The 13,567-nt window shown below is 40.7% G+C and overlaps 1 protein-coding gene across 2 annotated transcripts in view; it reads right to left on the bottom strand.

The window, feature by feature from the left end:
- RPTOR (regulatory associated protein of MTOR complex 1) overlaps positions 1–13,567 on the bottom strand; it is a 2,181,859-nt gene that overhangs the window by 625,772 nt on the left and 1,542,520 nt on the right. For both annotated transcript variants that reach the window (XM_078654105.1, XM_078654106.1), the window contains exon 17: positions 10,699–10,839. In XM_078654105.1, the coding sequence (XP_078510231.1) occupies positions 10,699–10,839 (141 nt within the window). The remainder of the gene's footprint in view (positions 1–10,698; positions 10,840–13,567) is intronic.

Genomic DNA, 13,567 nt, shown 5'->3' with positions numbered 1-13,567 from the left:
TCTTGCAGTGCTGACAATTTTCAAGAACATGGCTTATTGGAAGGCAGAGAATGCAAATGTTGTGAGGGTCTAATTTGGCCTTCTTTACCCTACAGGCAGGACATTTGTTAACTAAGGAATTTTATTGGACAAAACCCACAACTTTCTGTAAGTAAAAGGTAGAAAATGCAAGGGAGAGAAGAAAAACGTCAAATTCAGTTGTTTTAACAAAATTCCACAGGTAAAAGGCCTAAAATACTTAACTCAGTGCTCCAAGATTCTGTCACCAGAAGCCGGAAAAAAGAACCGAGGCTACTGTCACCTGCTAGGCTGGTATACTGGGTATCTGGGTCCTTAAAGGCACAGCTGTTGTTTAAAACTCACACAATAGCTGGGTATATGGGTTCTCTGTCCTTCTATCCTGCATCTTCTATTTTACAAAAAGGGTTTGCAAAAGAGATGTAAGCTGTTTATACAATATTTGCTCCAAAAGGATACATATGTATTGGTATTTTGATCCTTTTGTAAGTAAAATCTGAAGAATGTTACCACTGTAGCGTGTGTATAGGCAATATAATATATTTTTTCTTTAGTGTTTCGACCGGCCTTCCTGAAGAAAGGCGAACATCTACACTTAATAAGCTATTCTATGGAATAGTGCTCTGGGATTCCTGCACGTACGCGGAACTATTCAAATGCTTATGACTATCAATGGAGATCCCCTAAGAGAGAATGGGGCCTGTTGCAGATGTGTAGAATGTCGTCTCCCTTTCACCTATGCCATGAAAGAGCTACCATCCCCCTAAATGGGCACAACTTCCTGTGTCTGGCGGCGGTGTGAGGACTAGGGGAATGTAGTTTGCACCTATTGCTTTGTCCGCCCTCATCTCCTCCTACCCCTTGCTTTCTCCCCTCCCCTGTTGGCGCACACCTCCCGCTCTGATCCGCGTTTTTCCTATTTGTGATCCTGCTGCTGCTTAGACTTTTTTTTGTTGTTCTTTACTTAATGATTTGTAGCTTATTTGCTGTACAACAACACATGTCTTGCCGAGTTGGGCGAATTGCTATGTTGTTCCTGTGAACTCCTTCCAATAGCTGGACATCAGTTGGGCATATGTTCTATTTAAAAGGAGGAGACACCCAGCTTATTTGTTATGGTGTGCTTAATACATTATCCTACTCAATTTATCACAGGATGTATGAAAATTGACACCTGTCTTGCACCATGTTATTTTCAATAAAAACGTGCTAAAAACTACTTATTTGCTAAAAGCTCCAGCGCATAAGATCGACCTAAAGTGTCATTTTATGAAAAGAGAAGTTTTAATTTTTTTTCCTAATATCCTTAAACAGCAAACAGTCAATTTAAATGTGGGATAAAGTGCATTACAATTCATTAAGCAGAGGCAATTTCATTTATTTGAATGTATCTTTTTACAAAATATTGCCAGCAAAAAAACGGGGTTACAACGTAACCAATTTTTAAAAAAAAATAATGTTTCATGATGTTTTATGCAACCTAAGTTTTAAAACGCCCAATGTGGGTGAGGGTAGTATATGTAAAAACTGAAATACATCTTAACATCCTAATATCCCCACAGGCAGGAAAAGTGAGGGTTTATTTATTAAATATTTATTATGATTAGAGTTCTCTTAGGAAGCGCTTGTGCTGTCTCTACGAGACATTCTTTAATCAGGATTTTGGGTTTGCTTTGTTCGCCCTAAGTTGGCAGGGTTTGCCATGTTTACTTTGTTCGCCCTAAGTTTGCCAGGGTATCCCCATATAGCTGGGTCTGAACTGGGGTGGCGAAGTCAGCTAAAGAACGATGATGGATTCAACCCAGATCTGTGACTGGGGGTGAGAGTTTGAAAAGTTTCAGCACTCTGTCCATCATCTCCTTGTGTTTGCTTTATTCAGGATGTGGGCATAAAGCTCCGCCAACTTCCCATCCATCTTTTTAATTGGGTCCTGTCCCTGTCCTTTGTAAAAAGAGGCTTTTTATTGGTCAATAGGCTTAGTAGTCTTTCCTTAGTACCGCCTTGTCTCTTCTTGTATCCTCCCATGAGGACACCCCCTGTTACATGTGTTGTTACTCCCTAGGTTTTAATTAGAGCCTCAGAGCACTATTTTCTTAAAGGGCTTCAGGCAGAACACATGCCTTGTCCTAAGCAAGGCTGGCAATGGTTACTTTACTCACTAGCACAGCTCACATTTATATGAGACCTTGTATACATTTTCCTTCATCAGCTCATCCCATGGGATGAGTGTCGCGCTTTACAAATACCAGAAATAAATAAATAAATAAGCTCCACACAGAGTACGACCTAAACCGGAATATAATAATTCTTTTGTCACATTTCAAAGCTACTACTTGTATATATGGACATAGCTATTTGAATGCACTTGTGGTATTGTCTTGCATGCAATGCATTATGGGTAGGGTGGATTTAACATATCTTCTGCAGGGTGCGGTACCATATGTGGGCAAGAGGGGTCCCATTGGACCGCTTTTGCCCACATATGGTACTGCATCCTGCAACATGGCAAGGTAAAAAGAACATTGGCGTTTATAATGCCAATAACTCTAACTCCAACAAATGCGAGATCGATTGCATTTCCAATTCAATAGGTCTTGCATTTGTTAAAGTTAGAGCTGTTGGCGTTGAAAATAACAATGCTTTTTACTTTTGCTTTTTTATGGGAAACATCCTTTATAACTAAACTTTCACAACACGGTACCATTACCACTCAGGTTTTACAATGCAAGTCGTTACAACGACTTGCGCTGGAGGGCGCTGTAGAATAGGGAATAGTTTTAATTTACTATCCAACACCTTCCCTACTATCCACGGGGACTGGAGTTGGAATAGTAAATTAAACTATTCACTATCCAGCGCCCCCCAACGCAAGTCGTTGTAACGACTTGCGTTGTAAAACCTGCGTAGTAACGGTACGCGTTGTGAAAGCACGCAATGTACCGTCATACATCCCTTTTTTATACCATTGACAATAGTGCTGTACAAATATAATAACTCCACTGCAAACAATAACACAAAAGTAAAAAACATTGTTGTTTTCAAAGCCAACAGCTAACTTTAACAAATACGAGCGCTATTGCATTGCAAATGCTGTTTTTTAAAAGATTTTTAATAAGCTGAATTTTTAATGACATATTGGATGGAAAGGGCTCGCAGAGTATAATATTGTCCATCTTCTTCTGACAGTCTCTGAGCAGTTCAATTGTTTTACCTAAAGATACAGCGCAGCTCCCTTTACAATTAATTGCTTCTGTCCAACAAATATGCAATATTTGTACATGTTCTTCTATTGACAGCTTGTTAAAATACTTAGAACTACGTCATCCTGGTGGAAAAGCACAAGGGTATGAAATGTGACCCAAAATTGAGCTGTCTGGTGAACATTTCTGTAGAGGTTGATTGGGTTTGTGGAAACCCACACAGTTCTTGACAAGATATATACCTCTATAAAAAAATTGATTTTCCATCTCCAGTTTTTAGCAAGGCTGCTCAAACAAACAAATGCTTGTTTAGCTACTTCTTCAACTCCGCCTAGAGGCTCCTTGTTGAAGACACTTTTCCAGTGTCAAAAGAAGAGAAAGCCCAATCCATTCTCCCCACGGACAGTTTATGGAGCCAGGTACATGAGCTGGAGGTGTGAGCCAGGAGGACAAGAAGTTTTATCAAAGGTGAGAAAACATGTACCAGTGACAGTTTACACAATTGTTTGGTTTTTACTGACACACAATTTTAGAGTGGCGTCTGGCTACTACGAATAGTACAAGAGTTTGAAGCAGTTTTCCGCAGAACGGTAGTCTGATGATAAACCCTCCTCCTCTTTCAGGAAGAGCACAGACTGGTGGATTTAGGCTGGGGTGCCTCCTTCACAGTTGGCATTCCTAATAGTTGGGGGGTTTGCTTCCATCTGGCCTGTGATAACTAACGTATCATCCTCTAGCTCCGGCAACAGTTGTTTGCAATCTGGGCTTTTATGTTAATTCCAATCTTTCTCTCAAAACCAGTAACTCTTTTGTGCTGATAAAACGTCTTCAGAGAGTGCTAACTTATCATGGCAGTTCACATACCAGTTAACACTCTTTAGTATCGGTTGCGTAAGACCAATGTCATCTATCTAGTAGCTCGTGTAAAACTTTTGCAGAGATCACAGCCGCCACAGAACGTAGCAGCATGGCTGCTTATGCCAGACAGCATGACATAAGCCCTATTATACTCGCCTTAACACTGCCTCCCAGCCTTAAAATGTTTTTCGTAAAACCATAAGCATTGCACACAGGGACATTTATCGAAAGATGTAAGATTTCTTTGTATGCCAGTTTTGATGGGAGAAACAAGTTTCAATTAGCCCAACTAGTGTTACTCCAAGAACCTCAATTCAGAAATGATCTATTCAGGGAATTAGCTTTTGCCATAATGGCACCCAAAGCCAGTAATTCACATTGAGGACTCTTTGCTCAGTTTTAAGAAACAACTCAAAGTTGGCTTGTTGGATATTAGAGCTGTCCAGTTTACCCCTCTAATTGTTTCCTCTTTCTCCCACTATGTTAGAATTTTAATGTGTCCCATTGCTTTTTTACTCAGAAAAAAACAAGAAGCTTTATGTATGAGTGACTAAAAAACTAAAACTACATAACTACACCCTTAAGTCTTTGCATCCTTCTATTTATTATGTCAGTTCAATAACTGGATCCTCTATAGGTACTTAAAATTGGAAGGCAACTACCCCCGCAGGGATGTCTTGTTTCAGAGACTTTAACACATCCGGGTTTTAAGGATAGGCAGTTGACAACTACCACATGCCCACCGCATCGTAAATTTAATTTTTTCACCTTGATGGATCATAATTGAGAATTATCAGGTCTGTCCTGCTATCATCTCCTTAAATAAGTGTCGGAGGCGCAGACACCATAATGAATATGTTTTTAAGGAAAACAAAATCTACCCTGTCACATCAAATTGCCACCAGTTCGCCACATACTCTGGGACTCATCAAATGGATGTTCAGGTGCATACATTTTTTGGGCTTCAGGGTGACCACACGCTGTGATTCACCGTCTTCAATTTGTGAAGGTCCACACAAGCAACAAGGAAGTTCTGCCTTGCTCTTAGGAAAAAGACTATTTCTATATGGGGAACGGCCAGGATCGAGGTTTTGCAAATTTTCTATATTTGGAGGCCCTTGTAACGCTGGTACCCACACAGACTAAAAATGTGCAGCACTCGGAAAGATTTCTCTTAAACAAAGGATCAGATATCTGTATTGATTATACTGTAAAGTACTGAAAAGGGAATGCCACTTTGGAACATCCACAGACCCTGTAACTGAGTTTGATGCCAGCAAGGATGGACTGGGTTGTTCAATATGATGAATCAGTGTTAGGAAGCACAAGGTCCTCGGCTGGCCTCCTGTTCAATATTACCAATCTCAAACTAGTTTGGTGGGTCCTTTTTTGTCAAATATCTGGCCCCGCACGGCATCCATTGTTGCACATTACTGAAAATGAAAATGTCAGCAGTTTGATACACAAACCAGCTCAGAGCATGAAGTCACAGGACTTGGTGAAATATGTTGGCATTGGTTTCTGTGTAGAAATATCTTTAGTCAGAAAGAATCATTTCCACAAAGGACAAGAACAACATGGAAGCAAATTAATTTGCAGAGCATTTATGGATCACAGTGATTATTTATGATGGTTTCTACACCTCAAATCTTGCATTCAAAGTGTATATCTGAAAACCTGTCGTAAAGGCAGACAGGCACTGCCATAAGCAAAAACCTTTCCAGGGCATTCGGCTTCCCTGGACACTAAGGCTGACTCCGTCCACCTTCCAAGTAAATGCCGCCTCCTCAGATTACTCTTCAGATGTCAGCCAACAAAAGGAAGAGGTAGAGAACTTGGAATCCAACCTTTCTGCTGTGGAGTGAGACTAACAGCAGACTTAGTGAGTGCCATAAGAGGGGAAGAGGAGGAGCCATACAGCAGAGCAAAGTTCAGTTGAGATCCTTCACAGGCTTAAATGAATATTACGGCAAATTTGTCAGAGGTTGCTAACGACGGAGGAGCAGCAAGTATTATTGAGGATGGAAAAGTATTTTAATAGGCACGACCCTCAACAAAAACATTTAAGGACATTTTACAATGTATTGCTGAAGCATGTATTTTAACACCTTGTGGAGTAAAGAGATAAACTTGCATCACTCTAGATACAAGTCGCATAGGCATTTCAGCATTTCTTTCACAATCTTATTGGGGAAGGAAAAAACAATTTCCTTCGTCAAGTCCAAGATAAATTATTTGGTGATTGAGCAAGAGAGAGGCCCTGGCAGATGCATGATGAAATTAATACCTTTGAACATAAATATTGAGGTATGGTTCGGGGTTCTCCTAAATACTAAACTTAGGAGTATTACAGGGGTGTGCAAATCGTGACCAATAAATCTCTTCCCTGGAGTGAATACACCCCCTATTTTGCCACCGTATAGTGGGAGAGGGGCATGATCTTCTCTCTAATTGGCTGGGTCTCCTCATCTTCAAGATGGAGGGGACTGAGATGTGTACTTCACCTTGCCCCCCCACCTCAGGGGTGGGGTTGGCAAAGGTAGGCACACTCCTCTCCCTAACTTGGTTTTCCCGCTGATTATCCTGCCCAAAGGGGGGTCAGAACCAGTGGGAGCCAGTTGCTGGGGGCAGCAAAAGGCATGGACAGCCTACAATGGCGGAAGACCGTTGAAGCTTCCCCCCTTGTGGACCCTGCACATCCTGAGGGAGGAGGCATGACACCTTCGCAAAAGAAGGTTTCTGGACCCAGAGAGCAGAGGCCCTCTACCCAGTGGTCCAGAAACCTGTCTGGTAGTGGTAAATGGCGGACAGCCATTCAAGAACTACACCAGGGCTGGTCGTTTTTCAGTGGGCATCTCTAAGATGCCCTCTGAGTGCAATTTACATTATATCCCACACTGGCATTAGTGTGGGTGTAATGTGCTGAGAAGGTTGCTACCAAACTTCCCAGGGTTCAGTAAAACCATTATGGATCTGTGGAACTCGTAGTGACCAATTCCCAGACCATATACTCTTTAAAGCTTTACTGCACTTACAATTTCTAAGAGTGGACTTAAACACTGTAGGGGTACAGTGCTCATGCAACTGTATGCTCCTCTGGGGGCTAGTGCACCCTGCTGGAGGGGTGACTTACCTAGGCCCCAGGCAGTGGGTTGTAGGCATGGTACACAGGGATGTGCGCCATGTCGACTCTTCACTTTTCTCTGCACCAAAACACGCAGCCTGCAATGGCGGTGTGTGGGCGTGAAGGTGCGGTGCCTCTAAAGGTGGCACAATAGGTGCTGCAGCCCTTAGAGGCCTTCCCTGGTCACAGAGTCCTTGGTACCCATGGTACCTTTTACAAGGGTCTCACCTGTGGCCAGAGATGTGCCAATTGTGGGTGCAAAGGTACAGGTTTGGGAAAGAACACAGACCCTGGGAACCTGATTGGCAGGGACCCAGGGCACATCAAGTAAAAATGCATCAAATGTCAGGCAAAAGGTTGGTGGCAGGGGGTTTTACTGCTATAGAAGCCCACTTTTTCCGCAAACACAGATAACAAAATAAAACAGCAGCAGACTGTCTCTCTGGGCTGCCAAAGACTATAGAGGGAGTGTGTGGAGTGGTTGAGATGGAAAACGGTGTAACCAGTGTGCGAGTTATCAGCGACAGTTGGGGGTCTGGGATTTCGAAGAAAGAGCATGAGGCTGTTGAGGATAGCCTTTTGAAAAAAGTGAGCCTGCTAATAAGAAGATGGTGTAAGAGACAGAGCAGGGTTCCAACAGGTGTGAAGCAGCCATATTTCAAGATTTTGCATGAAATGTTTGTTTACGGTGATGGTGTGGTAATGCGGGGAGAGAGATTTGTTCCTCTGTTAAAGGTCCAGAGCAAATTGACTGACTTAGCCAATACGGGGTGCAGCAAATGTGTTGGTGGTCAGGTTTGGATGAACAGGTGTCAAACTGGGTGATGAAGTAAGAGAGAGTGTGAATGTGAGTATAGAAGGAGAGAAGTGCCTGAAGGTGGGTGGATTTGCTGCTCAACAGATTAGTGACCCAGGTACTGCATTTCCAAAGTTTTAGGCCAGATATGAATCTCCTCGATTCTTGACATTACGTGGCTATACTGATTGACGTACACACAAAGTGGCTCGAAATTTTAATCAGGAGGGAGTATAAGCACGGGTAACACAATTAAGGTGTTACGAAGCAGGGAAGAAGTATGCATATGTATAGAGACCGATAATGATATGCAACTTGCTTTGCAGCACATGATTTGGTGTGAAAGATACCGGGACTATCCTATACAATACTCAGAAAAGTGGCATGGAAGAATGGGCTACCAGACTGATCAAAGGCACAATGGATGGAGATGCCTGCAAAGGGTAGGCTGGAACTGGAGATGACCTTTATGGACCACTAACCACTGTGGATTAATCTATGGGTATGTATTTTCAATGATAAGGTGAAGAGAGGTTGGGACTAAGATGAATGGCTTGGTGCAGGGTATGTTGATAGACAACAGACTAGGCAAGCACGAGGGTGACTGCAAATGGGTGTGCGAAGGAGCCTGTGTCAGAGTGAAACCAAATAATGCAATTGCTGGATTTTCCAAATTTAAAGGACCCATATAGAGTATAGGTAGTGAGAACAAGTTTAGGTTTATGCCACAAATACGAATTTCTTGATTCAAGCAATAAATTATCTTTTTAACAATTACAAGAGAGCAACTACATTGATGATGGATGCCGTAAAGGTTTTTGACTTGGTTAATTGGGATGCTCTATTTTGGATTCTGTGCAAATTTGGTTATTCTGATCAATTTATAACACTGCTGAAGAATATAAATCAAAATGCAGAGGCTAGAATTATTAGCAACTCAAATGCAGAAGGCTCTGTAAAAATCAACAGAGGTACCAGACAGGGTTGCCCTATGTCCCAGATTCATCTTACTTTTTTTTTTAGTTGAACCCCTAGCAGTTGGAATCCGTAATACCGACTATTGTTCCTCCGTTAGCAGGGATGCCGAAAACAAAACTTTTTGCAGATGAAATTATATTGTACTTGAAAGCCGATAAGGCTAATATTCAGGGGGTAATAAACGAAATACAAGATTTCACCCATACAGGTAGGTATAAGAATAATTAAGGTCAAACTTAACTTCTTCTGTTATTACCCATCGATCTCCCTCAAGACCATCATTATCAGCTCAATTTTCAGCATCCAATTCACCATTTGCGTATAGTCATCACAAATATTTATTTACAACAGTTTCAACCGAACTATATTATTATGCTCAGTAAAGTTAAAACCTTACTAGAAAGATGGACTTTACTTCTTTTGTCATTGATTTATAGGGTATCTCTAATTAGGATGTCCATCTTGCCATTATTTCCATTTCTTTTTTCTACTCTCCCCATTAGGATCAAAAAATGTATATTTTAAAGAATTAGACTCCCTTATTAGAAAATGTATAAGGCCAAACATTCAATTTTGCAGCTAGAGAAAACCCAAGGAGGCCTTGCGCTACCTCATTTCCAGAATTACTAGAAGGCTGCACTACTGGATATTATGACGAGACTCGTTATGGAGACCAAAGACTTCAATAATTTTATACTAATGCATAATGCATATGGTGCATGAATCAGCACCTGAGCTACCAGCATTCTTAAAGACAGATAAGGTGCTCTACACAATAGAAAATCGTATTGAGGCCTTTTTTAAATCATGGCAGATTCCAGCTGGTCAAAGGTTCACTTGATTATAGGATTGCAGTTTTTTTTAGGACTTACAATGTCCAAGTCTACTTTGGGATTTTGGAAGTCTAAGGGATTCATTGAGATGGGCAACTTGTTTTATAGTTGAAACTGATCTGGTTAGGAATGTCCTTCTCTGTGGAATGAGCGCACTAAATGAAGTTTGACTAATTTGGATAAACTTGACATAAAGCAGTGTGCGTAGAGCATCGTTGTAAACAACTTGTTTTATAGGTCACAATCAGAAAACATGGGAGGAGATTGTGCTGCGCAATGGAATTCTGTGAGGTTCTGCAATCTATACTTACTTTACTAGAGGGTTCAATTGTATCATTAGGAAGTTAGCTTGCCCGTCGAGTACCATGATTGGGTTGAGTTTTCAAATAAACTGCATCAGTGTCTTCAGGCTAGCATTTTCCATAACCAGATTTTTCTTAATGAACTGTAATACATTTAGCTCCTTGTCCTACTTTAGGTGAGATCATGCTGATGCTTCCACTATTTTTAACCCCAGATTTTATTCAATGTTTTTGGGTAAATGTGAATCCAAAAAACTCAGTGAAAGATGTGGAATATCTGGTACACCACATACGTAATGGACTCTGTGATTAATACCCCTTCAGAAATTGAGTTGTAATTGTCATGTTTATTCAAAATGGTCTTGTGCAGGAGAAACTTCCCATAAAAGAAGTTGGGCTTGCTTGCTTCACTCATTTGGTCCAATCAGAGGAAGGTATTTATGTGACCCAACTTTCAAACTTCACCAGTATCTGCTGCTGAGTATAGTCTATGGTCCATTACAGTTGATTTGCATTGTGAAAATGATTCTCTTTTGAGCAACACTGACTTCCAAAGCCACTTCAAACTATTTCAAACTATTTCACCCACCTTGCGGACCATGGCACTGCCATCATTGATGAGTTGTGCCAGCATCATGGCCACATTATGATCGATGGTGGTTGAGTGGTCCGTCCGCTCAGCAGAGTTGCCCACAAATGTACCCAGGGCAAAGACAGCTGCACAGCGAACCTGGAATAGAAACAAGAAATGAATCCTCAAATAACTTATCGTACCATAACAGCTCCCCAAAAATAAAGACCTGAGACACAACACAATGAGGCATACCTATAGGAAACTTATATAGTGTTCGTATACTGAATACCAGTGTGAACTTATAGCATTCACATACATACTGTATGTGGACAAGTAAAAAAAACACCATGCATGCACTTCTGTATAGCACATCGTATATTTCCACTAGCAAAAAATATTTGCACTTAAAACAAATGTGTAGGGCATGTGTCCCAGCACAGAAATACTTTAGTGACATGTTAAATAAGTCATTTTTTCTGAGTTCGATTAGAAAGCTGTTCTTGTGCAGGTTATAGATGCCATACCTACGAACCACCTTAAGCAGTAGTAGGAAGGGCTTACTCAACTTACTTCTGCTCGAAGAATGATAACCCAAATTGCAAAGTGTTACTACTTCCATATTTTGGAACCTTTGTAGCAGTATCCCTAAGCTGTTCAGCAAAGATATATAGCATTAATGGATTTTGCTAAACATCCCTCGAGGCAGACCAATTTAGTAGTAAGGACTGGTCCCAGAATCAAGAGGACTGATAATCAAAAAAAGAAATTGCCTCTTCACCACATATGAACTCCAACGAGTCTGCCCTTGACAAAAGCCTGACAATAAGCAAGAAGATCACTAAAGAGGAAGCTGTGACTAAAAGGTGAGGAGAAAGTCAATATGTCCTCTCCATAACAACCCAGTCTTCTCTATCATAGTAATCCGAATTATACAAATTCAGTAAGACTGTGATCCATGCTTCAATAACTAGGCGACTGGACTACCCAAAATCTTTATACGTTGGCCTTCCAAAAAAAACCTCACACAAAATTCAGCAGGTACCTAATTCATCTTCACAGACACTGTCCTGGTTAATCAAAAATAAGGAACTGCATTGGCTAACTATACAAAAGAATGTTCAATTTAAGATCTTGGCTCATATACACAGGGCTGTCTTTCAATCGAGCTCATTTATTCTACAGATATTGTTCACATTTCAAGCCTCTGCTAGACTACTCAGATCGTATAACTCTTAATAAATCTTGCCCTCTAAACATCGAACGACTCAGCTAGGTGGAGGTTAAGCACTGGTTGCAAGAACCAAACTTTGGAAAGCTATTTCACTATCCCATCGCTCTGTATCAAATAGAGCATGGTTCACTAATAACCTAAAAACGTGTGTCTCTGCAAAAAAATAATTAGTCACTACCTTTTTAAATATGAATTGCTACTTTCACCTGATCTTGTGCCGTGAAGCTCTGTTTGAGGATACGTTGCACTTTATAAATCATGTTTCTGTTTCAATTCAACATAAACTGTTTGAGGAAAAGAAGAGCTCAAGCAGTCTATAAGACAAACAGACAGACTGCATTAACTGCCTCAAGAGGCCATATATTGGAAAACGGTCAGTTCGGAGCCATGGGAGGAAAATAAAACCAATCATAGATTAAAAAGAGTGAATGCCGAGGTCTTTCAAGATAAAAGTGCAATTTCTAAATGATTTTACTTGAACAGAAATTTTTGAAAGTCTTTTAGGTGATTGGGTTTCATCTGGAGTTGACCTCAGTACTCAGAATGTTGCAAATAAGCACTCTAAACATATTATGTGTATTCCTACTTTGAGTTCTGCTTGAAATTCCAAAACAAAATACTAAATTAATGAATTCAATGATAATACAGTGTCTTTTATTCTCGAGTGGAATGATAGATTAATGAAGTCAGTGTACATGAGTTTCACTCTGGACACCTATGACTGTGACCGCCCTCAAGGCCAAAAGATTTTGCCCTATAAATTCTATCAATGCAATTGCCAGGGCTTCTTACAAGTTGATTAATCTGTTAATTGTAGTCAATCCCCAAGCCTAGAGTTCTTGTACGTTTTGACGTTTAAATCATGTATGTTGGGAAGAATGATCAGCCTAAGCCCGGTCAGTTCCTGTTGCTAATTTTGTGGTCAGAGTGTCCAACCACAGACTGAGCTGCAACTAAAAAGTACTGGGTGAGTTTGACCAAGTTGGTTAGGATCAAAATACATAGATCAAAGGACATTTTGAGAAGGCAAAAACACGTACGCTACGAACTGGAAAAAATAAATTAGAAGAGTTAATGCAGAAAAGATGGAATGTCATTATATCGAATGTAGAGAACGCGATGAAGCTACACCCAGAGCAATAAAGCATTAGCATAGTTGCAGCCATAGGCTGGCATACGGAGAAAGACTACAGGATGTGACTGTTGGTCATACAACTCAAATAGGTGAGAGAACTCGGCCAATAGTATAGATGGCTGCATAAAAAGGCCAGGAAGCCTATGGGATAGAATTAGCGACTACCTACAGATCTTAGCAATAGTGGGTGAGGAATAGAAGACACTACACATTTTCCTGGGTGTAATAGGGACTCATAACTGTGAATGATGAAAAACAGAAGAGTGTGACAGTAAAACAGAGTGGAAAAGACACTAACTTTGAACCCCTTATGAGCATCACACCTACCCCTTGTGCAACCCTACCAATGTTTCCCTGTTTCATAACACACAGTGGACATTTTTCTAGTTACCAGTTCAAGGAACATAGTGTAGGTGTAAGCAACAATTTAAATAACAAAAAACAATGGTTCTGCACAGAGAACCAGTGTAATCTGGGTCACCAATGAACTGAAAATGCTCAAATGTGATATTAGCAAC

Source organism: Lissotriton helveticus, chromosome 7 (genome assembly GCF_964261635.1).
Source record: "Lissotriton helveticus chromosome 7, aLisHel1.1, whole genome shotgun sequence".
Lineage (NCBI taxonomy): Eukaryota > Metazoa > Chordata > Amphibia > Caudata > Salamandridae > Lissotriton > Lissotriton helveticus.
The sequence above is the reverse complement of the archived record's forward strand: the minus strand, read 5'-3'. Positions and strand labels throughout refer to the sequence as shown.